The sequence below is a fragment of the Dromiciops gliroides genome, chromosome 5 (assembly GCF_019393635.1).
Source record: "Dromiciops gliroides isolate mDroGli1 chromosome 5, mDroGli1.pri, whole genome shotgun sequence".
Taxonomy (NCBI): Eukaryota; Metazoa; Chordata; class Mammalia; order Microbiotheria; family Microbiotheriidae; genus Dromiciops; species Dromiciops gliroides.
This window is the reverse complement of record NC_057865.1, coordinates 52,625,334-52,650,077: the sequence shown is the minus strand read 5'-3', so window position 1 is coordinate 52,650,077 and position 24,744 is coordinate 52,625,334. Positions and strand designations below refer to the sequence as shown.

The 24,744-nt window shown below is 39.5% G+C and overlaps 2 protein-coding genes across 19 annotated transcripts in view; one reads left to right on the top strand and one right to left on the bottom strand.

Annotated features, from left to right (window-relative positions):
* Window positions 1–11,780, top strand: part of CROT (carnitine O-octanoyltransferase) — a 33,876-nt gene extending 22,096 nt beyond the window's left edge. For 5 of the 6 annotated variants that reach the window (XM_043968484.1, XM_043968482.1, XM_043968487.1 and 2 more), the window contains exons 8-18: window positions 3,193–3,286; window positions 3,402–3,527; window positions 4,573–4,674; window positions 6,969–7,052; window positions 7,138–7,245; window positions 7,456–7,586; window positions 8,133–8,256; window positions 9,301–9,379; window positions 9,460–9,553; window positions 9,668–9,787; window positions 10,877–11,780. In XM_043968484.1, coding sequence (XP_043824419.1) covers window positions 3,193–3,286; window positions 3,402–3,527; window positions 4,573–4,674; window positions 6,969–7,052; window positions 7,138–7,245; window positions 7,456–7,586; window positions 8,133–8,256; window positions 9,301–9,379; window positions 9,460–9,553; window positions 9,668–9,787; window positions 10,877–10,997 — 1,183 coding nt within the window. In that variant the 3' untranslated portion in view covers window positions 10,998–11,780. Of the gene's footprint in view, window positions 1–3,192; window positions 3,287–3,401; window positions 3,528–4,572; window positions 4,675–6,968; window positions 7,053–7,137; window positions 7,246–7,455; window positions 7,587–8,132; window positions 8,257–9,300; window positions 9,380–9,459; window positions 9,554–9,667; window positions 9,788–10,876 lie in introns of those variants that run through there. The other variant, XR_006353333.1, reaches the window with a different exon arrangement.
* Window positions 11,781–16,612: 4,832 nt separating this feature from the next.
* The window catches only part of LOC122727963 (phosphatidylcholine translocator ABCB4), a 114,609-nt gene continuing 106,477 nt past the window's right edge, over window positions 16,613–24,744 (bottom strand). For 11 of the 13 annotated variants that reach the window (XM_043965908.1, XM_043965910.1, XM_043965909.1 and 8 more), the window contains 3 exons: window positions 21,436–21,642; window positions 17,006–17,152; window positions 16,613–16,870 (listed from right to left, as the gene is read on the bottom strand). In XM_043965908.1, the coding sequence (XP_043821843.1) occupies window positions 16,664–16,870; window positions 17,006–17,152; window positions 21,436–21,642 (561 nt within the window). In that variant the 3' untranslated portion in view covers window positions 16,613–16,663. Of the gene's footprint in view, window positions 16,871–17,005; window positions 17,153–17,253; window positions 19,183–21,435; window positions 21,643–24,744 lie in introns of those variants that run through there. The other 2 variants (XM_043965916.1, XR_006353220.1) reach the window with 2 other exon arrangements.

Below are 24,744 nucleotides of genomic sequence, written 5' to 3'. Positions count from 1 at the left end.
TCATCCTAAATGATTAAAATGGAAGCTTGGATATCTTAAAAGGCAGGAACCTAATAACACCGTCTTGTCTGAGGACTGGCCTGGCCAAGTTCATCACCGAAGAACTGGCCACAGGTTGATATTTTACAGTCACACCAACTCTTTTTGGGGGGGGGGGCAGGGCAATGAGGGTTAAGTGACTTGCCCAGGGTCACACAGCTGGTAAGTGTCAAGTGTCTGAGGCCATATTTGAACTCAGGTCCTCCTGAATCCAGGGGTGGTACTTTATTTACCAAGCCACCTAGCTGCCCCAACACCAACTCTTAAAGACACACGATCTTTTAATTCTAATTCTTAAAGAAGTTGTGACCCTGATGAAAATGCTAGCCTAAGGATTTCCAAAGTGAAAGCTTTTGTTATCTGGATCATTTACATACATGGAACAGCTCATTCTCTGATGCTATGAGATAAATGATTCGGCATTCTGTTTTGTGTTTCTAGGTCCTGCTTACTTTATTCATTGTGTGCAGGTTGGAGAGTAAAACTAGACCAGCCTGTTAAGTCACTTTGGACCTGAGCTAAATCTCAGTAATTCTATTGTGTCTAGGTGTTTATCCATGCATTCTTATAACTAAAGTGAAAAAGATTTTAGGGTTGGTTTCCTGAGGGGGGGGGGGCGGGATTGTAAAGCAAAGTCTGAGGTTAAAATTCAGACTTTTGTCTTTTAATATGAAAAAAATTTTAAAAGTCTAGGAGGCAGGGGAGCATATGTTTTTATTTCATAAACAAATGGCATAAAAACTTAAGATTTGATTATTTAATTCTTAACTTGCCAGTAATTTCGTACCATATTACATAAAAATCTCACTCGCAGCACAAAATTTACCTTTTGTGAAAAGACCAATTCAAAGTAGTTGGATATTATAGATTTAACAAGGCTGGATAAGGTGCTATTTTCATTGTCCATGAGAATCACTTATTTTTGATTGAAGTTTTTCTCTGTACTGAAATGTTACAGATCTTATCATCAGCTGTCTTAAAAAATATCACTCAAATGATAGATGGTTTAAATCACCAATTTCATTTTGACCTAATTAAATAAATATACCTCTTACTTGAATGGTGTTTATTTAATTTGATGTTTTTCAATCTAATTATATTTTTCCCTGATTGAGAGTCAATAATATGTTGAAAGTTTTTGACCTAAGTGGGAAAATGGCCATTGTTTGGAGTAGGAGAGCTGGTTTCACAGCTAATGCAAGCTTGGCAATTCATAGCTGCCCCCGTTCTGTCTCTAGTCTACCTTTCTGGCCAAATTTCCCATTTCTCCCCTTCACAGATTCTGTATTCTAGCCAAAGTGAACTCTCCAGCTAGTCCCCAAATTACCTTGTGCATTTCCACAGGCCACCCATATCTGAAATGCTCTTCTTTAGAAAAGTCCCTCTGTCAAGGCTTGGCTCAGATGCCACTTCCCTCTGCTGCCTTTGCAAACCACATCACTTATAGTGTCTTTTAAGACATCCCCCTTGTGATGTCATTGGTCCTCTTTGAGAACAAAGGATGAACAACATTCCCAGAGCACTTTGTCTATCCCCCCCCCCACCTCTTGCAGGGCAGTAGGGGTTAAGTGACTTGCCCAGCTAGTAAGTGTCAAGTGTCTGAGGCCGGATTTGAACTCAGGTCCTCATGAATGCAGGATTGGTGCTTTATCCACTGCACCACCTAGCTGCTCCCTGTCTGCTCTCTCTTTCTCCACCCCCCACCTTATGTGCACATGGCTCAGCCCCCAGAATGGAAGGGCCCTGAGGGCAGTGTCATCTCTCTGCTTTCTTCTGAGCACAGGGTCTTCATCAAACTTAATATGGGTCTGTCAATTTGAATTGATCTTGAGAGCAAATTGCACAGTGGCAAAACTTAGGCTCTCTGAGGAATTCTCTCCTGTTCCAGAGGGTTTCTTGGTAGTCAAGTAATGACAGGACAGTTAAGCAGGAGGAAAAGCATATTTCATCCTCAAAATTTGGGGAGAATATAGGACAAGGGAAATCATGCATGTAAATGAGCTATTTTTAATATTTCCAAAAACCAAAAAGTTATTGCAAGCTGTTTGCAATAGCTCTGTCTCCTAGAAATTAATTCTAAGGTTTTTTCCTACTTTGATCATTGATTTGATGTAGGATGCCATAAGGAAGCCTTGAAACTTCCCTTTAAAGAAAAAAAAGAAACTTCCTTTTAAGAGCTTTTTCTTAATGAAAAGCAACTCTTTCTCATGATAATAATAAGAGCTGGCATCTTTAGAGCACTTTTAAGATTAGGAATGTGTTTTCCATACTTTCTCACTTGAGCCTCACAATAGTCTGGTAAGAAATTAGTACCCTGTGTGTTATTAGCCCCACTTTACAGCTGAAGAAATTCAGGCCCAGAGAGGTTATATGACTGGCCCATAGTCACAGCCTAGAAGGGTTAGGGTGAAAGCCCTCACTGCAGAGGGCCTCCTTTCTTTCCACTAGATATGTACTGCTCAGCTACTACACTTATGTATTTGCATATGGCAAACTTGTGGAAAATTATGGGCACAAAAATATTTTATACTTAGCTTGAGACCATAAAGAATGTTTTCAAGCAGAGGAGTGACACAAGTGCAAATATTTAAAACATTAGACCAAATTTTCCTTGTTTAGGTTAAGACAAATATAGTAACATTAATTTCAGATTGGATCAACAATGCTTATATGATACTATTTTTGTGGAAGAGTTTCGTTTAGTTTTCATATTAGGTGCTTATATGGACTAGGGGAGAGTGCATATGTCATTTTGAAATATGTCAGTCAGAAAAGCAAATTCATTCAAAATCAAACTCTAAATTTAAATGTTACTAAATAATCACCCCTTTATGTGAAATGTATGACAAGAAACCCACTGCTACTCACAACATGTCCTTATCATCTTTCCTAGTTAATAGTGACATAAGAATATTTAACATATTGATTCATAACAGACACCTAGGGAAGAAGTAACTGATAAATTGATATAGATTTGCCTAGAGAAAATCTTTTTAAATTTTAGTTTAATTGTGTTGTTACTGTTTAAAGTTGATTTCCCCCTAAACTTCCTATTTAAGAAATTAAATATTAGCACTATGGTTTTTTAGCAAAAATATCTGTTGTATGTATAATACATCCTGAATCCTCTGTTCATCTAAATAATTTTTAAAGGCAACTTGCATATATCCAGAACAAATGCCACCGTGAACCTGACGGACCTGGGGTAGCAGCACTGACCAGTGAAGAGCGAACCCGGTGGGCTGAGGTGATTCCACACTTTTATTCATGAAGATGTTTTCAGAAGAAAGGCTGCTTTGAAAACTGTCTAAATTCTGAGTGTCTCGGATGTTCACCTTCATCAGTATTTCTTTGTCTCTCAGGCAAGAGAATATCTGATTGGTCTTGATCCAAAGAATTTGACTCTGTTGGAAAAAATTCAGAGCAGTTTGATGGTATATTCCTTAGATGATGCTAGTCCACAGGTAACACCTGAAGATTATTCAGAGGTGGGTATGTGTGTCAGATTTGATGCTTCTTTCTGTATCTCCATTTCCCCTCCCAAGACACTCGACTGTATTGGGGTTACTGGGGGACTTTTCACTTTTTATACATTTTGACTCAGAAATTATTTCAAAGGGACAGAATTATGAGTCAAGTGGAAGCTTATTGGTATTTAAGTATTTAAATGATTAGTATCAGCCCAGAATTATGCAGTGTTGATATAGACTCATGACAATGTTTTGTTAAGTAACCACCCAAGTGACAGTCTTCTGCTAATATGAGAATGACAACATTGTTATAATGTTGTATAATGTATTATATGAAATCTTGTAGATACCTTTAGTTAAACATGCTGAATTTAATCACTTAGTAAATATAGTTTCCAGATAATGTTACTATTTTTGTAGGACCTGGAGTCAAACCCTCACTTTGCTACTGTAACTTGTATGACCACAACCTTTCCCTTGGTTCAGCCACATCGGCTGACTTGTTATTCATTCTTTGCTGTGAGGATAATTTGAAGTATCACTCACTAGGTAGGAGATACAACATTTTTTTAATCCCTGACTAGACTTTTATGAGTAATCTTCTCGAATGTAAACATGGACCTTTTGTACCTGCTATGTATCGCATGACCTCTCAAGGACTCCCTTTTCTTGTCTCTAAAATAAAGGGGTTGGATTGATCTCTAAAGTTCTCATTAGATGATCTGTAGAAGTGCTCTTCATACAGAATCCTGTGATCTTGTGAATACCAAAGCCATGTCTTCTCATTCAGTTCTCTATACCACCTTAAATATTGGATTGGCTTTACTTACCTCTCTCCTCTGTAGTAATCCATGAGCTCTAGTGAGCAAAAAAATGATATTTGCGTATTTCATGCCCTTCATACATAGCATTCTAGCTTATTATATCTTGCTCACAAATGAAGGAAAAGTAAGGTTATCAGTAGGTTTTATATGTTAGCCCTTTTTTTTTTCAGATATGTTAAGCCCTTTAAAAAAAAATCAGTGAAAACCTAAGTCATTTGGAAAGAGTCTTTCTGTTTTAGGTAACTACAGTGGTGCTTACTGGCGATCCAACAGTACGCTGGGGTGACAAATCCTATAACTTAATTTCCTTTTCCAATGGACTGTTTGGCTGCAATTGTGATGTGAGTGAACTTATATAAACTTTTACATGAACTTATATGTTTACATGAACTTATATAAACTTATATATGTCTGTTCCATAGCCCTGGTTCTTTCTATACAATCACATAGGAAACTTCTGTGAGTACAAGTTATAGGAACAAGTATAGTTAATAGATTTCTCAACTGAAGTTGGGTGAAGATATCTTTATTTCCATTAAGAAAAAAGGTGTGGATGCTTGAAATGGAATTTGCATATGTGTAATGTAAGCTCCTGGAGAACAGAGTCTTCAATTTGAAGATTACTATTATAGATGGCATTGATAGAAAAGTTTATGTGGTGTGTGTGTGTGTGTGTATTTTAATTCACAGATTACAGTGGTTTGTGCTCATATTAGGTAGCTTAGTATAGAGCTGTGCAAAAACCACCAACTGTTTTGGGAGGAAGGGATACCGGGTTCTAGAATAAGTTTTACCACTAATTAACCATGTGATGCAGGTCAAGTCTCTTTTTCTGAGCTATATTTTTTATTAGTTTTTTTAGGATAGAAGAGAAAGCTAAAATTTTCCATTCTAAATTTGGCCAGGAGGCTAGAGAAGAAATGGTGTATGGACCCAGTTGGATACAGAGAATGAAATCCCTAAAAGTTCTTTTAACTTTGGAGATCAGTTGAACTATGTGAAGAATGTTCTGTAGTTGAAGACATTTCTTAGAAGTTTTATGTACCTTAATAGTCAAATTTAGGTTTTATCTTGTTTAACGATTTTGTTGTCTCTTTATTAGAATGTAAGATTCTTTGGGGCAAAAATGGCTTTTTCTTTTTCTTTGTATCCTCAGGACTAAAAACAGAGTTTGGCTCCTAGTAAGCCCATAAATGCATGCTTGTTGCTTGATTTTTGTTGGACTTGAATGGTGGCTATAACCTTCTAGAATCCCATGAGTTTTCTGTCAGAGCTCTATCCCACCATCTTATTTGACTATTTCTCCTCCTTACTTCCCTATTCCTCCATACCACAGCCTCCTTCTATTAGCTTTTGTCAACTGGGTGATATAAGGAATGATACAATGATTTTCTCTGCTGCCATGCCCAGAGGTACCACTGTGTTGGCTAGCTTCTTCAATCAGTTTTGTTATCCCTGCTTCCCATAATAATCACAGCAGCTCACTTACAAGTGTTTCTTCACAATTGCTTTGCACATTAAAGAATATAATTATTTGTCGCTCTCATTTTACATAGAGGGAATGGAAGTTTAGAGCAGTTAAAGTAACTCCTGGTGGTCACAGAGCTAATGAATGGTGGAGCCAGGATTCAAACTCAGGTCTTCTAAGTTCAGTGCTCTTTCCACTGCAACATAGTACTTCTTATACTGACCAGTAGTGTGAAATGCAGTTGATAGTTGGTAGCTGTGTTAATGAGTAGTGAGGTGGTAACATAGAAATAGAGACTGATCGAAAAACAATTGAATGGAAAGGTTATCAAGGGACTGTGAGCAGTGAGATATCAGTCAAGAGATTTTTCATCCAAAGTTAATGAGGAAAATATGTACCAAATGGGAACTATGTTACTGACTATGCTAGACCCATATCCACCAAACCCCAGCCCATCTTTTCTAGCTTTCCCAGATTCCCAATACTGTTTCTGATCTACACATTGAAAGCAATTATGGGCATAGTCAAATTGTCTTTTCTCTTTACCCAAACAAATTCATGACTATACGGAACATTGACTGAAACTCTCAACTCTTTATGTTTCTGTGACTTCAAAATTGTCATTAGAATAGGAGGCAATGACTTTCCCCAAATTTTCCTTAGCATCCTCACACATACCCTTAGCCTCTCCCAATACTACCTCGAAAGCCCTGGCTAGGAAAATACAAATGTTAATGTTAGCTTCTTGTAAATAATATCACACAACAGTAGATGAACTTCATTGTGGAGACTGTGCATTGATAAGAGCATAAAACTAGAGCAGGAGACCTGGGTTCTCCTAACAGCTTTGCCACGAACTAGCTGTGAGTTCTTGTACAAATTAACTTTCCCCGGCCTTAGTTTCTTCATCTGTAAAATGATAAGCCTGGACCAGATGATCACCAGTGTCTTCTGGCTCTAACATTCTATGATATATGGCATGCCATTGAAGTTCTTCATTGTATGGTCGATAGAAATCCATACCTTTAAAATGTAAATGTCCTGGCATTAGGGAACATTAAGAAATGTCTTATTTTCAACAGTATTAAACAAGAGAGGAAATGAAAATGAGCCTAGTCCATGAAGCTTTAACTCTCTTAAACTTAAACACCTTATTAACTGTTACAGCATGCGCCTTATGATGCTATGATCATGATCGAAATCTGTCATTATGTTGATCAGAAGATCTTTGAAAATGAGGGGAGATGGAAGGTATGTTTGCCTAACTTTCCCCCTTGTTTCTGGCCTGTGCCTTTTCTTTTTAGAAATTACATGGCCAGATCTTTTCTCCTCTCAGGGTTCTGAAAAAGTGAGAGACGTCCCACCTGCAGAGGAACTTGTTTTCACTGTGGACCACAAAGTATTAGAGGACGTTGACCGGGCTAAAGCGCAATACCTCAAGCAGGTAGATTTTACACACTTGGTATGAGTTGGCCTTTTTGCCTTGTTTGGAAGCCTGACTGTTTTGTAACAAGCAGACCGAAAAGCGCTAAGTGTAGTTGCAACGTAAATGGCTCTGGCTCTCTGCAGACTGCTGATTGCATGTCACCGGGGTAATCCCTGCGTGGAGTGTCTAGGCTTTTTTTTCCCCCTGACCATCTTCCCTTTTTGTTAGGGATCAGACTTGAAGATTGTGTCTTATGCCTTTAAGGCCTTTGGCAAGATGCAAACCAAGAAGAAGAAGCTTCACCCTGATGCCTTTATTCAGCTTGCCCTTCAGCTGGCCTACTACAGACTTCATGGATGGTGAGGAGAAGGCTGGCCCAGCCTCTGCCCCTCCCAGTGTGGACACTTAGGAGGAGCTGGGTGTTGTGCTGAATAGTTGTGGTCAGGGCTCTGTCTTCTCTTCTCAGGTGCCTGCCTTCCCTCTGCCCTCTTCTGCCTAATGCTGCATCCTCAGCTCTTACTGTCATCACTTCTTTTCCGTGTTAACTGGGGATTTTTTGTTCCCCCCAAATCAGGATTTGGGAAAAAAAATTAAGCGTCTTATAAAAATGTGAACTTCTTTTTTTTTCTGACACACACCTCAGACAGAAGCACCAGCTTTTGGGCAAGGATGGTTTTATTCTGATCTCTATTTTTGGACATAGAAGTCATTGGCCAAAGCAGATGCTGTGGAAAGTGAACCTAGATTGTACTTCTGGAAGAAATGAAGTAATTCATTAGATTAGATTTTTTTAAAAATACATTTTTTCTATTTAAGGAAATGAAAACAACTTGGGATGGATATTTTTTTTCTTATGGGAAAATAACTTTTGAGACAATCCTTCATTTACATTTTTTCCCTTTTAGCCCAGGGAGCTGTTATGAAACTGCCACGACAAGGGCTTATTACCATGGTCGCACAGAGACTGTGAGATCGTGTACTTTGGAAGCAGTTGAATGGTGTCAGGCCATGGAAGATCCTTCTGCCAGTGTAAGTATTGAAAAATGACTTCCTCAATGGATTTTGAATATGTCTCTCCCCTTCCACAGTCACTTTGTTTTGGTTTTCTGTTTGTAAAATGTGGGTGAAATCTCAGTGGGCAATTTTAAGGTGAAAAGCACTTTTGATATTTTCTGTTCACAATATTTCTTCATGTGAAATTTGCATGTGAACCGGACAGCATTTTTATTTTTATTTTTTTTGTGAGGTAATTGGTGTTAAGTGACTTGCCCAGGGTCACACAGCTAGTAAGTGTCAAGTGTCTGCAGCCGGATTTGAACTCAGATACTCCTGACTCCAGGGCTGGTGCTCTATCCACTGTGCCACGTAGCTGCCCTCATAGGACAGCATATTTAGAACCTTACCTCTGAAGAGTACTTTTTTGTGTGTAAGTTTCTGTGCAAGTTAAACTTGTCTAACACTGCTGATTTATTGCAAATACCATAAGAGTAATAAAGTGAAGGGCAGCTAGGTGGCACACTGAATAGAGCACTGGCCCTGGATTCAGGAGGACATGAGTTCAAATGTGGCCTCAGACACTTAACACTTACTAGCTGTGTGACCCTGGGAAAGTCACTTAACCCCAGTTGCCTCACCAAAAAAAAAAAAAAAAGAGTAATAAAGTGAGACCTTTACAAAGTGTCTCTGACATTTTAAAGAGGAATTTATTCTCGTATACATTTGCTTATTAACACTTTGACATGTCCTTTCTTTCCAGTGGTTCCATATATTAGAACAACCCAGGTGTATATTCATTTAAGTTACTTCATAATAGATTCATAATTTTTGTAATTTTTGTTTTATCTTTGTTTGCATTCTACACACTTTTATTTCTGTATTCAAATAGGAATTATAAGCAAGAATTTGGGGAAAGAAAAATCAGTGGAAGGAAGAAGTCAGCAAAAAAGAAAATTTCCTATTCTGTTTTCCCAAAACTTTTGCTTGTTCTCTCATGAATGATAATCTGGAGAAGCCTGAACTTCTGTTTGTTTTGGTAGTTTCCTCTTAAAGTGTGTGTTGTCTTTGTTAACACAGGTTCAGAAACGACAGCAAAAAATGTTACAGGCTTTTGCAAAGCACAGTAAAATGATGAAGGAATGTTCATCTGGGAAAGGTACTTCAAATTCTAATATTCTTTGTCTTTTCTGTAGTTAAAAATGTTGCCCTAACATAGAGCCTTGGGATCCTTTGCAGGATTTGATCGTCACCTTTTAGGTCTCTTTCTCATAGCCAAAGAGGAGGGGCTGCCCATTCCAGAACTCTATACAGACCCTCTTTTCTACAAAAGGTAATATATTTGATCTTTTTAACTTTAAGTGGAAAAAGGCTTATCTCAGTCTAATGAGTTAAAAAGTCCTGTCAAAAACTTTGTAACTACAATAAAATTTTCTTTGTTACACAGTGGAGGGGGTGGCAATTTTGTCCTGTCGACCAGTCTTCTTGGTTACACACGAGTCCATGGAGTGGTGGTTCCCATGATTTACCGTGGCTATGGCTTTTTCTACCACATCAGAGATGACAGGTGAAGCTGTTTACTTCTATCCCCGGTATTCTTTTGAGTTAGATAATTATCATTTCTCCCTCTTTGAGTTTCTCTTCCGTGCTATGATTTTACTGATAACTGTGCTGAAGACGTCAGCTCTGTAATCACAGGAGGTCAGTGTGTGCACTTAGAAGCTTTGGTTTTTGGCCTTTGCACACTTAATATATTTTTTTCTTTGTCCTATCTCCTTCTATTAAGCTATATATGTACTGGGTCCTGTGCCTAGACAAAGGTATAGATGGGAGAGTTTTCCAAGGCATGGGGACAGCCAGTGAAAACATTTGGAGTCAGGAGATAAAGTATCACGTGGGAGGAACAACAAGGAGGCCAGTGTCACCAGATCAAGGAGTAGGTAGTAGGGAAGATGTAAGAAGACTGGAGAGGTAGGAATAGGCCAGCTTATGAAGGCCTTTGGAAGGCAAACAGAATTTTATATTTTCATTAAATAATTGGAGGTGATAGCCCCTGGAATTGATGAACTGGGAGGGGTGATATGGTCAGATGCAAGTTTTAGTAAAATCAGTTTGACTGCTTTTATCTAGCCATGCCATCCCTGTCTTATACTTGTTTGTTTGTTTGTTTTTGTGTGTGAGGCAATTGGAGTTAAATGACTTGCCCAGGTTCACACAGCTAGTAAGTGTCAAGTGTCTGAGGCCGGATTTGAACTCAGGTCCTCCTGAATCCAGGGCTGGTGCTCTATCCACTGCACCACCTAGCTGCTGTTCCTCCCCCCCCCCCCCCCGTCTTATACTTGTGAAGCTGGTTTTTAGACTGAAGTATAAAACTTTAGATTTATCCTTCTCGTTTCTTGGTTGGGAAGGAGAGGAGAAGAAAACGTTAAGGTGAAGTAGGATACATGGTGATGAAAGGGAAGGGGGAACAGGGAAAAAAGCCGTGAACAGGGAGAAGAGTCATTCTTTTCATATCGAGTGCTAACTGGAGGGGATGCTGGCCCTGGCCTCAGTGGTGTGGGTAGGCTATGCAGCTATAAAATATTCCTTTAGCTGTTATAATGTGGAGCCTTGGGGACATGATTTGGTATAATGTTTACCTATTTATGCCATACAGGTTCGTCGTGGGCTGTACAGCTTGGAAATCATGTGCAGAGACTGATGCAGAAAAGCTGGTCAGGACGGTATTCCAGTGTTTCCATGATATGATGCATTTGACGAATGTTTCCCAGCTTTAGAGAATGATTCTGAATTAAGTCCATACCAAAAAGATGTTGTTACAAGGTGTGCTGGGCATGAATTCGGGCTGTGTAGAGGAATCTGATTTGATAGAAAGTAGTTAAATGTTGTAGTAATTAAGAAGAATCTGTCAATATTATACTCCCTGTAGCACTTATTGCCATGTATACTTAGAAATACAGCACTGCCTCTAAGCCAAATACAATGCTTGTAGCAATAAAATAGTATAGTATTATGCACTGCGTAACATGTGCCCCAACAATGCAAATCCACCCATTTTCATAGTGCAAGTCTTACTCTAGCTTTTATAAGAGATTTGTGTTGGCATCTGTATAAAAACACTGACGTCTTCCAGGGCCCGTGTCTGATTTACACATTGCATCCTCCATGTGCTGGATCTCTTTCTAGCTGCCAAAGGGTATGATGGATGTGTTCAGAGGCCCAGCCACCTAAAATTCATGCCTTACACTTCCACTGCAGAGGGAGGCCAGGCACAGATTCACTGTGTGCGAAGGAAGAGACCACTAGAATCTAATCACCATCTTAGAAAAAATTAGACTGTGGAGAACAACGAAAACAGTTGTAGCCAAATCATTAATGCTAACAAAATATCTTATCATGTATTGTTGCTGAATATAAGTACAAAACATGATACAAAGTTAGTTTTCAAAAATTTGTGAAGGGCTAAATGGCAAATTCTCAGGATCTTCTACTTTATTTGCTTTTTGATCATTTTTTTCTCTGTACAACTTTGTGGTTTGCACTCAGAAAATAAAATTTATTAACTCATCTCTTTTATGTGTTTGAACTTAATGCCATCTCGAAGATTTTTGAAGGGTTTGGTTGATTTACCACAGAAGCAATATTTTCAACGTACTTGATGTTGTTGCCATTCTCAGACTTGGAACAGTCCATTCTGATTTTGATAACCTTAAGAATACCACTTCTCTGCTTCTCGCCCATCTAACAGAACTGAAGTAGTTTTGAGTCCCAAGTCTGAATTGGAAGTGGTCATCTAGACTTTGCTTGAAGACCTCCAAGGAGGAGAAACCTATTGACTCCCCAAGAAGCCCACTATTGCACAGTGAGGAACTTTTTCCTGACATCAAGCCTAAATTTACTTCTTTTTAACTCCACTGATTGCCCCTGGTTCGGCCTTCTGGGGCCAAACAAAATGACTTTAAATGTTCTGTTACTAAAATATGGCATAGCTGGGATTAGGGCAGAGTGTAATGGGACTATTCTCTCCTTCATTCTGGTCACTTCCACTCAATGAAGCCTAAGATCAAAAACATTAGATTATCTGGTTGTCATGTCATACCATTGACCTATTGACTTTGCAGTCCATTAATCCTATCCCCAGTCTTTGTCAATTGAACTTTTATCTAGATATTCCACCCCGTCTTACACTTGTGAAGCTGATTTTATTTTACTTCACATTTATCTCTGTTAAATTTCATCTTATTAAATTTGGCCTGGTATTCTACTTGTCGATCTTTCTGTATCCTTTTTTTTTTTTGCTGGGCAATGAGGCTTAAGTGACTTGCCCAAGGTCACACAGCTAGTAAGTGTCAAGTGTCTGAGGTCAGATTTGAACTCAGGTCCTCCTGAATCCAGGGCCGGTGCTTTATCCACTGTGCCTCCCAGCTGCCCTGATCTTTCTGTATCTTAACTGGTACCAAACATGCTGTCCTTCCTAGCTTTCTGCCTTGTGCCAATTATATAAGCCTGTCATCCTCACCTTTGGTTGGATAATCCAGCTTCAAATACGCATCAAATATCTAACAGGAGTGGAAGACACACAGTTGTGTTAGGGTCAAGGAGAAAAAGCCCACCAGAAAGTTTTCTTTTTTCTTTTTTGTTTTGTTTTGTCTTTACCAGGGCAGCATAGTGTAGTGGAAGAACATTCAATTTTGAATCCCAGTTCTACTTACTGAATATGTGACTGACCAAATTATCTCTCTTTTCTCATCTGTAAACCAAGGTTGGACACTTTAGAGAAGCAAATGTATTACATAAGCCATTTCAAGGAAAAAACCAGAATAGCATCCTTGACCAGTAGTACTAGGCTAGATCAGGACTTCTTAAACTTTTTTCCACCCCTTTTTGCCAGAGAAATTTTTACATTGACCCAGTTTTATAGGTATATAAAATAGGTATACAAATCAAACATTTACTGCCAAATTTTTCATTCAGTTACATGACTCCTTGTGGGGTTACGACCCATTGTTTAAGAAGCTTTGGAGGGGAAGCTAGGTGGCGCAGTGGATAAAGCACTGGCCCTGGATTCAGGAGGACCTGAGTTCAAATCTAGCCTCAGACACTTGACACTAGCTGTGTGACCCTGGGCAAGTCACTTAACCCTCATTGCCCCCCCTACCCCCCCAAAAAAAAGACAAAAGAAGAAAAGAAGCTTTGGGCTAAATTATCCAGAAGTGGTGGACTAAAGAATGTTTAAATATCTTTCCTGTTTCTTCTCCCTCTTCTTTCTTTTTCTTTTCAGAATAGGAAGGTATCCTCCAAGTTTGAAATCTTATAACCTTCCTAGGAAATCTAGACTTTTGCTTGTCTCCCTACCTTAATGATTCCCTTTGATAACTCTTCTCAGTCTCTCTCTCTCTCTCTCTCTCTCTCTCTCTCTCTCTCTCTCTCTCTCTCTCTCTCTCTCTCTCTCTCTCTCACACACACACACACACACCCCCGCACGCAGGTTTTGGCTTTTGTTTTTGGTAGAATAGGAGGCTGGCCCTGCCCTGGGGATCTAAGACAGGGAATTCTTTACCTACCTGCTTAGGTGGAGATACCTTGTGGCAGCAAGTGATGAAAACCACAGGGGTGTTCCCTTTCTGCTGTTCTTTAGGCTCAGTTGTCATGGCAATTTATTTATTTATTTATTTTATCCTGACCAAAGAATTTACCAAGTTTCAACCTTAGTATTCCATGAGTTTTTTATGCATCCATTTTGAATCCTTTTTTTTTTGAAGGAAGAGAGAGAACTAGTGACACATGACACATGTATTATTTACATGAATTTGAAACCAAAACAAAGATGTTCCTATTTTAAGCATCCATCACTGGAGGTGAAAGCAGTGTGAAAGAGGGGTAACTGTTGAATATAGTAGGAAGCACACAGACTTATGGAGTCAAAAGACCTGGGTTCAAATCCTGCTCCTGAGGCTTACTCCCTGTTGACCTTAGTAAGGAAGTCACTTCTTAAACTCCCTAGACCTCAGTTTTCTCACGTAAATGAGATGGTTAGAGTTGGTGGTCTCTGAAGTCCCTTTCAGCTTTAGATCTATAAATCTGTGAATACACACAAAAACAATATTAGGTATAGCCCCATTTTCATTTTTCCATAGACTTCAAAGATGCCCATGTTTTCTCCCTAGGTCAAAGGAAAGGTCCTTGAAGGCACTGACTTTCATCTTTTTCTTTGTGCTTTCATCACTTACTGCAGTGCCTGGCACATAGTAGGTGGTTAATAAATACTTGTTGCTTGATAGACTGATCCTGATAGTCCAACAAAGCACCATTATTTCATTCTTCCATAGCCTTCCGAGACATACATTTTGTTTCCTCAGATAGAATGTAAGATTCTTGAGGGCAGGGACTATTTCTGTTTTGGTTTGGACATTGTCTGGCACAAAGCCTGTACCAAACACTTGTTGATTGATCTTAAGATGGAAATAAATGCACACACAAATCCAATCCCGTAACAGACTGGAGAACTTTGAGCAAGAAGAGATTAAAATATTGGTCAACTGTCGCATCATGTTGTCATAAAAAAGGGAAGATCTGGAGTCAGTGGACCTGGGTTCAAATTCTGACTGCCACCTACAGCCTGGGTGACTTTTATCATTTAGAAAATGAAGAGGGGGCAGCTAGGTGGCGCGGTGGATAAAGCACCAGCCCTGGATTCAGGAGGACCTGAGTTCAAATCTGGCCTCAGACACTTGACACTTACTAGCTGTGTGACCCTGGGCAAGTCACTTAACCCTCATGGCCCTGCAAAAAAAAAAAAAGAAAAGAAAGAAAGAAAAAAAGAAAATGAAGAGGGGTTAGACTACATGACCTCTGTGGTCCCTTCCAGTTCTAAATCTGTGATCCTTTGATCTATGGGAAACTCGGCACTGTAGCATACCAGTAATTTCATGCCTTCTGTCCTGCAAGTTGTCATCTCCACCTAGGGATTTCTTTTTCCTTTACACTTTGCCAGATTTCAGAAAAGCAGATTTTGGTTCCATGTGAGGGGAAAAAAAAACAACAAAACTTCCCCCAAATAGGATGTGATGCCTCATAGGCAGTGAAGTCTCTGTTACTAGAAGTCTTTGGGCAGAGGCTAGATGATCCCTTCCCAAGCTGGCCAGCCAGAGTGACCTCGATGTCATGAGAGAAGGCAAGAAAAGGCCTCCATGGAGCATTTTAGATCGACCCTCTGTGTCAGACTTGTGTGAGAATATGAACACAAGTCATACAGGATGGGCAAGCATGAATGGACTGCAGTCTGTAGTGTTGGTGGCAACTCCTTTGTCAGGGAGGTCACAGATCCGTTTGAGTGTCACCTTCACCAAGTGTATGTTTGCTCGCTTTGCTTTTATCCCAATTACATTTTGTTTTATTGGCTTTGGCTCATAAGTATTGCCTGTTGATCTTTTTGGATCCCAACTCTGTCATCCATTAGGTCAGGTATCGTTCAGCGGTCAGTGACATCTAAAAACCTTTAAACATTTGGAAGACACGGGTTCGACTCAAGTCTCCTATGTCAGAAATGAGTGGCAGTGATGGAGGAGGCAGTCACATTGAGTCAGGGGAAAGGTCAAGAGAGGCAAGGCCCACAAGAAATCCTAATCTGATCACCACAGCAATGTAGATGCTCCTGTCACCCAGTCCCACTGTTCTCCCCACACAATAAGAGTCTTCCCCATTACTGGCAATTTCCCCTAATTTTACAATTGTACCTTCCTGAACTTGGACAAGACTTGGAGTCAGAGAACTTGGGATCAAATGCTATGTATGTGACCATGGCCAAGTCAGTTAACCTTTCTCGGCTTTAGTTTCGTCTTCTTTGAAATGGCCAAAGTGGGGGGTGGGGGGTGTAGGTTTGAACTATCTGATTTCTAAGGTCCTTGCCCATCCTAAGTCCTATGATCTTTTGATCTTATCTGAGTGTTTACAGTAGACTAGGTAATACGGGTGGGCTGCACGATCACGTTTTATCAATAGATGTGATTCACCAGTACATGAACCAGCCCAGCCCCCCTTTTCTCCCCCGCCCTGCATCTCCCAACTGTTTTGGGTTTCAGGTATTTATTTCTTTAAATCAGATCCCCACTATCAATTTCAGAAAAACTGGGGCAACGAGGTGGCGCAGTGGATAAAGCACTGGCCTTGGATTCAGGAGGACCTGAGTTCAAATCCAACCTCAGCCACTTGACACTTGACTAGCTGTGTGACCCTGGGCAAGTCACTTAACCCTCATTGCTCTGCAAAAATTTTTAAAAAGATAAAATAAAATAAACTATGATTGACTAAATCTTCTAGAGTTTATCTGAAGCAATATTTACCTGTAATAGGTGACCACTTATCAGAACTTGCATTACAAGACAAAAAAAAGTAGTGAAATAGTATGTGCTTTTATTTCTAAGAAGTGGAAAATAACAAGAGTTCATAAGTTCTGTGTCCCAGTCTGAACGTTGACCAGTGAAAAATAGATGCCTTTCTGAGCCAGCAGCTGTTGGTGTGTGCCTTGTTCTTTGACCTTGCCATTCTGGAATACTACAATAAGGTCAGCATTCTGGATGGTGGAGAGGCGGTGAGCGATCACAATACAGGTACGACCTTCTCTGGCCTTGTCCAGGGCTTCCTGAACGATCTGTTGGTAAGTAAAATATAAGGCATTATTAGGAGTTCAGAACTGGTTCTCTTTCTTATCATTTTCTTTCATTTTGGTCACAGAGATGACTTTTGCTTTGCAGATTAAATATGAATAGAGAATAGTAGGTCATACCTTTTCACTTTCTGTATCCAGGGCTGATGTGGCTTCATCCAAGAGCAGGATTTGGGGATGTCTGATGAGGGCTCGAGCAATAGCGATGCGCTGTTTCTGACCCCCTGAGAGCTGAGTCCCTTTGTCTCCCACCCTGGTTTCATATTTCTGAAATGACATTTCGAATAGATAACTACAAAGGATAGGAATTGAACTCAGAAAAAAAACCAGTTTGCTATATCACAATAAACTTTATATCTAATAAAATGATTCTTCAAAGAAAAAAGCACTACAGATATTTAGATGAATGTCCTTTTGGGAAAGGGGTGATTTTGATTTTTGTGGATTTTTTTTCTGCCAATTCAGGAATTCATTTTCAAAATTAAACTACAATGCTTAGTTTAGATGAAAAGATTAATGTCTAACTCTTGATTTTGGTCTCCAGCAAGATTTTGGGTAAGAGTTCTTCTTTTCTAATTCTTGGCAATGTCATAGTAATGATAAATTTGATGCTGTGTATTTATTAAGTATTATTTACTCAGAATATTTATTAAGTACTTGCCCAATAAGCACCGTATGGTGCTGTGGGTATACAAAATTAGTTATGGTATATAACCTGCTCTCAAGGAGCTCACAGTCTAGCAGGGAGGAAAGAAATGTACAAGTGCTTTGGAAAATTTGAGGAGGGAGAAATCACTTTCACTTGGGGAAATGGGATAGAAAACCATCATGGAAAAGGAAGCACATGGAATTATAAAATATAAGGACTAAAAGGAGCTTCAGAAGCTATCTAGCCCAGCCCACACCTGATGAGGATCATTCTGCCTTTGCTTGAAAACCTGTAGTGAGAAGGAGCCTACCTCCTCCCAAGGCAGCCCATTCTACTTTGGGATAATTCAAACAGGAAGTTCTTCCTTACATCAAACCTGAATATGCCTTCCTACAACATCTGTTCCACTCTCTGGGGCCAGGCTTGGGACTAGTATTTCTTCCACATTACAACCCTTCAGATACTTGAAGGCAGGTCTCATGGTTTTCCCTGCATTTTGTCTTTTCCAGGATTAAAAACTGCCAGTTTCTTTAAATTGTTTTCATATGACATGGACCAAAGGCCTTTCCTCATCCTGGTTGCCCTTTTCTGGATGCTTATCAAGAGCTTATCAATATCCTTCCTAAACTATAGTATTCAGAGTGGAACATACTACTCTTGATGTAGTCTGACCAGGGCAGAGTATAACAGAAGTCATCTCCCTACATTGTCCTGGTCACTATCCCTTACTGCCCCTTTCCATTGCTGACTCATATTGAGCTTTCAGTTCACTAAAACCCCCAGCTCCTCCTCGGACCAAGTTTAGTCTAGCCATGCTTCCATTAGTTTATACTCTGTAAAGTTTGGTTTTTGAACCCAGGCATAAGAATTTAAATGTATCCCTATTAAATGTCATAGTAATAGATTTAGCACCTGAGTTGGGCTTTGAAAGAAGCAGAAAACTCAACAGGAACTTGGGGGTAGTCTACTTCAAGACATGGGAACAAGTCAGATGAAGGCACAAGAGATATGAGTTCTGAGATTCCTCTTTCACTCCTCTCTCACTTACTCTGCCTTTCCTTGTTCCTTGCCCTCACTGTAAAGATTGATTTCTCTCTATTCTCCTAGCTAATAATACTATTTAATCTTCACTGTTATTCTCTGGGTCTTGACCCAGTGCTTGGCTCCTTAAATAATACCTGCTTCTTTATTCTTGAATCTTTTGCCCCTTCACTGTCTACCTATTCTGACTTGCTGATCTTCAACACTGGTTAAATCCTTCTGTCTACCACCTCTATTATAACTCTTAAACTGTTGACCCACTTTGAAGAAAATAAGGAAACTTGCTTAGTGAGTCCACTATAAATTTGTGCTCACTAATAGCAAATGAGCTCTCACTGCTATACAGCAATCCTTGAAACTGTCATTTAGAGATTCTCTATCACATTACCCACAATGGCTATTCCAAACCTCTTCTCTTCATCTCAAGACTCAACTTCACCTTCTTTTTTCTCACTCTCAGCTTTACTGAAGATATGGAAACCATCAGATGCCAAATTTCCCTCCGTCCCTTCCTCACTCAATCTGGTTGGACCCCCTCTTCTTCTCTTCTACTTCTGTCTCAAAGTTTACAGCAGGCTTCCTTCTTTTTTCCATAGATGGTATATACCTTTATGTAAAGATCAATTTTGAAAGATAAAAATACATAAGAAGAGTAAGAATTTCTGGGTATACAACAATTAAAATGATCAATGTGCAAACTGGAATATTGGGGAAATTTGCTGAAAAATTAACAAATTTTAAGTTACAATTTCCCAGATGAAATAACAAAGTCTAGTATATCACAAACAATATGTCTATTATTTGGGTTTCTAATCTTACCAAAGTTATTCAAGACTTGGACTATGTTTCTTCTTTTTTTTTCCTTTTTAAAGTATTTTATTATTTCCAGTTACATGTGGAGATAGTTTTCAACATTTGTTTTCATAGTATTTTTAGTTACAAATTTTTTCCCATCCTCCCTTCCCTCCCCCCCTCCCCAAGACAAAAAGCAATCTGATATGGGTTATATATGTACAGTCACATTAAACATATTTCTGCATTAGTCATATTGTGAAAGAAGAATCAGAACACAAGGGAAAAACTTCAAAAAAGAAAAAAAAACAATGAAAAAGTAGAAACAGTATGGTTCAATATGCTTTCAGAATCCACAGTTCTTTTTTCTGGATGTGGAGAACATTTTCTATCATGAGTATTTTGAAATTGTTTTGGATCATTGCACTGTTGAGAAGAGAACAGGCTTCCTTCTTGCCAGAGGCAACCCTGCTATTTGTAACTTTGTTCCCATTTCCTCCCATTTTTTTTCTGTAACCTTGCTTTATGAACCGTCCCCTCTCATGCATCTTCAATTTGTCCTCCAATAGCTCCTTCCCATGAGGCTAAAACATGCTTAGATTTCTATTTTCTGAGTGTGTAGCAAAATAAGCACCATTCATCACCTATCTACCACCCATCCCCCTCCCCAGTCACTTCAGCACTTCTGTTAGACCAATGGTTCTTATTTATTGAGAGCATTTTGTGAGAAGGGACCTGAACTGGGAGTTAAGAGACATTACAATATTCTGGCTTTGGCACTTGCTGTGGCACCTAGGCAAGTCATTTAATTTCCCTGACCTTCAGATTGCTCATCTTTAAAATGAGGACAGTAATACTTATGTAAGGTGGCTTTTAGTACTGAACAGCATGCTGGAGTTTATAGCTCAGAGGAATTCAGCCCTCTCACTACTGTGAGACTCTTATCATCTTTGAACCAGATAGTAGATTTGTTTTATGCTGCAGTTCAGCCTTCCTTTTCCATTTTTCCTTTGAGTTGTTGCCCTGTGCCACAGTTCAGTTTAAGTGGGGCAGGGATGCCATAGCCCCACCACTGCTGCTCAGTTCTTGTAGTCCTTATTCCTCCTGCCTCTCACTTGGTCTCCCTATGATAGCATGCACCACATTAAAAAGTCCTGAGGGAGGGGCAGCTAGGTGGCACAGTGGATAGAGCACCAGCCCTGGAGTCAGGAGTACCTGAGTTCAAATCTGGCCTCAGACACTTGACACTTACTAGCTGTGTGACCCTGGGCAAGTCACTTAACCCCCATTGCCTTAAGCATTTGGGGCCATCTCCAGTTGTCCTGATAATATATCTTGTTACCAGATCCAGATGGCTCCAGAGGAGTGAGTGAGAGGTTAATGACTTTATACAGCCCTTCCTCACTTAAATCCAATTCATCACAAGTCATGACATCTGTCATGAACCTCTTCCAGAATGAAGAACTTGCACTGCACTACCAACCACATGACTATGGAAAGGACTTTGCAAATTTTAAAGGGTAAGAAATATGTGAGCTATGGCAGGGTTGTGCCTCTCTACAACAAGCCTCATATTTGTGATTTTTTCCCTCTTCATCTCTGCCTCTTAAACGCCTTAGCTTCCCTCAAGGCTCAGCTTGGATGCCACCTTCTACTTGAAACCTTCCCACCTAGTCTACAATGCTTTCTCCTCAAAATACCTTGTATTTATTCATATCTACATGTTGCATCCTCCCAGTAGACTGTAACCTCCTTAAGGGCAAGAAATGTTTCAATTCTGTTTTTGCATCCTCAACACCCAGCAGTATGCCTGGAATGTAATAAGAGATGCTTAATAAATGTTAGTTGAATTGTAATGGATTAGATTCTTTCTCTTTTGCTTTACTATCATAGAAACAGCAGTTACAGCAAGATTACACATAAGATTTAATCTTGCATCCTATCTCTGTATGATAAAGTTTACCAATAGGTATAAGAATTTGATATCATCTATACATCAGGAAAATGGTTGGAAATACCATTTACAATTAAATTTTAACTCTGCACAAGTAACTATCAGTTTACTTACGTCAGGTAGTGTTTCAATGAAAGGATGGATATTGGCGGCTTTGGCTGCATTCACAATCTCTTCCTGGGATACCACCCGGCTGTTGTTTCCATAGGCGATGTTCTCTGCAATGCTGCAGTCGAACAAAATGGGCTCCTGGGACACGATGCCAAGCTGAGCCCGCAGCCACTGGACGTTAAGCTTCTTGGTTTCTTGACCATCTAAAAGCTGTAAACAAGAACCCACAGACTGAATGAGCAATTGGGCAGCATTCAAAATAAGCCTATTTATTTGGAAATAGATTACCTATTTTCTGTTACTGATGCAACCTTCCTCCCTCTGTATCACTTATCTGGGTCCCTAGCAAGGTGTTCAGGACAAAGGATAATGGTCTCATAGGCATGAAAGATGTAAGGGCCCATAGAGGTAATCCAGCCCAATTCCCTCATTTAACAGATGAAGAAACAGAAACTCACGAAAATTAAAAGAGCTGCTGAATGGCACAAAGGTGGAGATCAGAGATTTAGTGCTAGAAAGGAATTCAGAGATCATCACTTTATACATGAGAGACTGACTCGTCCGAGGTCACAAAGGTTTATTAGAGCTTTACAGCTAGAAAGAATCTTGGAGATCATCTGGTCCAACCTCTTCATTTCACAGATTTGGAAACAGGTCCAGAGACATTAAAGAACACGTCCAAGGTGGCCCAAGTAGCAAAGTGCTCAGCTCTTCGGACTCCAACTCCAGAGTTCTATCCTTTGTACCAGTCAAGCCAGGACTAGAATTCTTCCTCTTCTATGAAATCCCTATTTCCCCACCTTACCATGTTACCTCCATTGAATATTTATGTAGGGATAACACAGCTACGTCTTTCAATGAGCACAGATCAGCAAACGTTGGCTATGTACGATTTTCATATATTCCCTTTAGGGAATAGGAGAGCCCATCTTTAAGATGAGGAAGTGGAGGCTCAGAGAAGTGAACTGATTTGCCCAAGGTCATATAATTAGCTAATGGCAGAACCAGGCACAATTCTTAGCAATCCCTATTCCCAGTCTGCCATTTCCTCTTACGCCATTTTGTTAGGCTATTTGCTGACTTGGCCTCTGCAATACTTCCTTTTTATTTTCTGTTTGTTTTTAAGGCAATCTTTTTGTTCCTATCACATGAGAGAAACAGAGTTTGGGAATGGGGCAAAGTGTCTTTTTTTCTTTTTTGTGAGGCAATTGGGGTTAAGTGACTTGCCCAGGGTCACACAGTTAGTAAGTCTTAAGTGTCTGAGGCCAGATTTGAACTCAGGTCCTCCTGACTCCAGGGCCGGTGCTCTATCCACTGCGCCACCTAGCTGCCCCAAAGTGTCTTTTTAATATGACAGAAACAAAAAAGCCATAATGTCTTATGTGAGTAAGGCACATATAGAGTATGTAGCGATCTATGAGCATGTGAGCAGATCACACCCACACTAAGACTGCAAGAAGCCAAACCAGGTCATGGGCATATGAATCATGGCACTCAATTGACTGTCACTAGCCAAGGGGTACACAAACAGGCTGAGGGCATGGAGTGAGATAGAAACTGCTCCCTTGGAGGATGGAGGCAATCCTGAAACTTCTCAGGCTAAAATTGCCATCTAAAAAGGCTTTGAATCCTTTGTATAATTTTTTTTAAAAGGTATGCATAACTTCTTGTCCAGATTAGTACAATAACCTCTTACTTGTTCTCTCAGCATCCAGTTCCTCACCACCACCCCACCACCCCACTTTAATCCAGCTTCCACACAACTACCAAATTGATATTCCTAAAACACAGATCCGGGATGTCACTCCTCTATTCAAGAAGCTTCCCCAAACTGTCTCCTCCCTATCTTTTGAAAATGATTTCATGTTATTCTCCCCCTCCCCTTTACTTGACATTCTAGTAAAACTGGCAAACATCCCATCATCTCTCTGTTCCTTAGCACAAGCTGGTCCCTATGCCTGGAACATTCCCTCCTCACTAAGACTTCTTGGAATCCCAAGCATCCTGCTCTCTTACTGCTTTCTTAGTTATCTTATGTATCAACTTTATGTTGCTCATTTTTGTTCTACCTTTTCCAGGGTATAGATCATTCTCCTTTACCAAGAAAACCAAATAAGATTTGAGTAGTTCTGCCTTCTCTCTGTTGTCAATAATCTTCCTCCCATCCACCCCAAGCAAAAGCCCTGTCCCTCTTCTGATCCTCCTTTTTTCCCCCAATATAATTAAAATGCTTTTTGTTGTCCTTAGCTTCTCTTAACAACTAGCAGTTTCATTTTGAACTTTAGTATACCTGTCATTTTATAGGACCATGTCACATCTTTATAGCATCTTCTATTACCCATCCATGCTTCTATCTTCTGTATATTTCTTTTTAAAAAATCTAAGATTAAGTCCACATATCCAATCAGCTGCCAGATCTTGTTGTTTGTGTCTCCATAACATCTCTCATGTGTGCCCACCTTTCTACTCACAGGTATTAGCCTTGTTCAGGCTCTTAATAATCTTGTCTAGACTCTTGCCTCCTATTTGCTCCTTATCTCAAGCCTCTCCCCATTTCCACACTGCTGCCAAAGTGATTTTCCTAATGAACAAGCCTGATCATGTCATCCCTTTAGTCAATATATTCTAGTGCCTTCCTATTACAACTAAAATGAAATATAAACTTCTTGTTTATCCATTCTCTGCATAAATGTAAAATGTAAATTATCATCAGGATTTATTAGCACTAAGTTCTACTATTCAAAGCAACTAGTCGATTAAGATAATTTCCCTATTGTTTATAGACAACAGTCTTTTAAAAAATTGTACTTAAAATGTCCCCCAAACCCAGTGATCCCAATCCTAAAAGGTTAGCAACAGAAAGGAAGGTCCTATATGTACCATAATATTCATAGTAAAGCTTTTTTAGAAGCAAAAATCTGAAGACAAGTACCCATCCAGTGGGAATGGTGAGCAAACTGTGGTATGTGAATGTTATGCAATATTATTGTGCCATGAGAAACAACAGACATGATGAATTTGCAGAAATATGGGAAGGCATAAGAATTAATGCAGAGTTCAAAAATAGAATCAAGAGAATGATCTACACCATGGCTATAATAATATAAATGAAAAGAAAACAAAAAGATAATCAGAATCAAATTAAGTACAATGACCAATCTTGATTCCAGAGGACTGATGATGAAACATGCTCTCCTCTCAGTAAGGAGGTTGGAGACTTTAAGTGCAGAATGTGGTCACTGTATTTATGGCTAGTGTTGCTTCCTGTCTTTCTTAAAATGGGATTCAGAGGGAGGGTTTTCAAAGGAAATA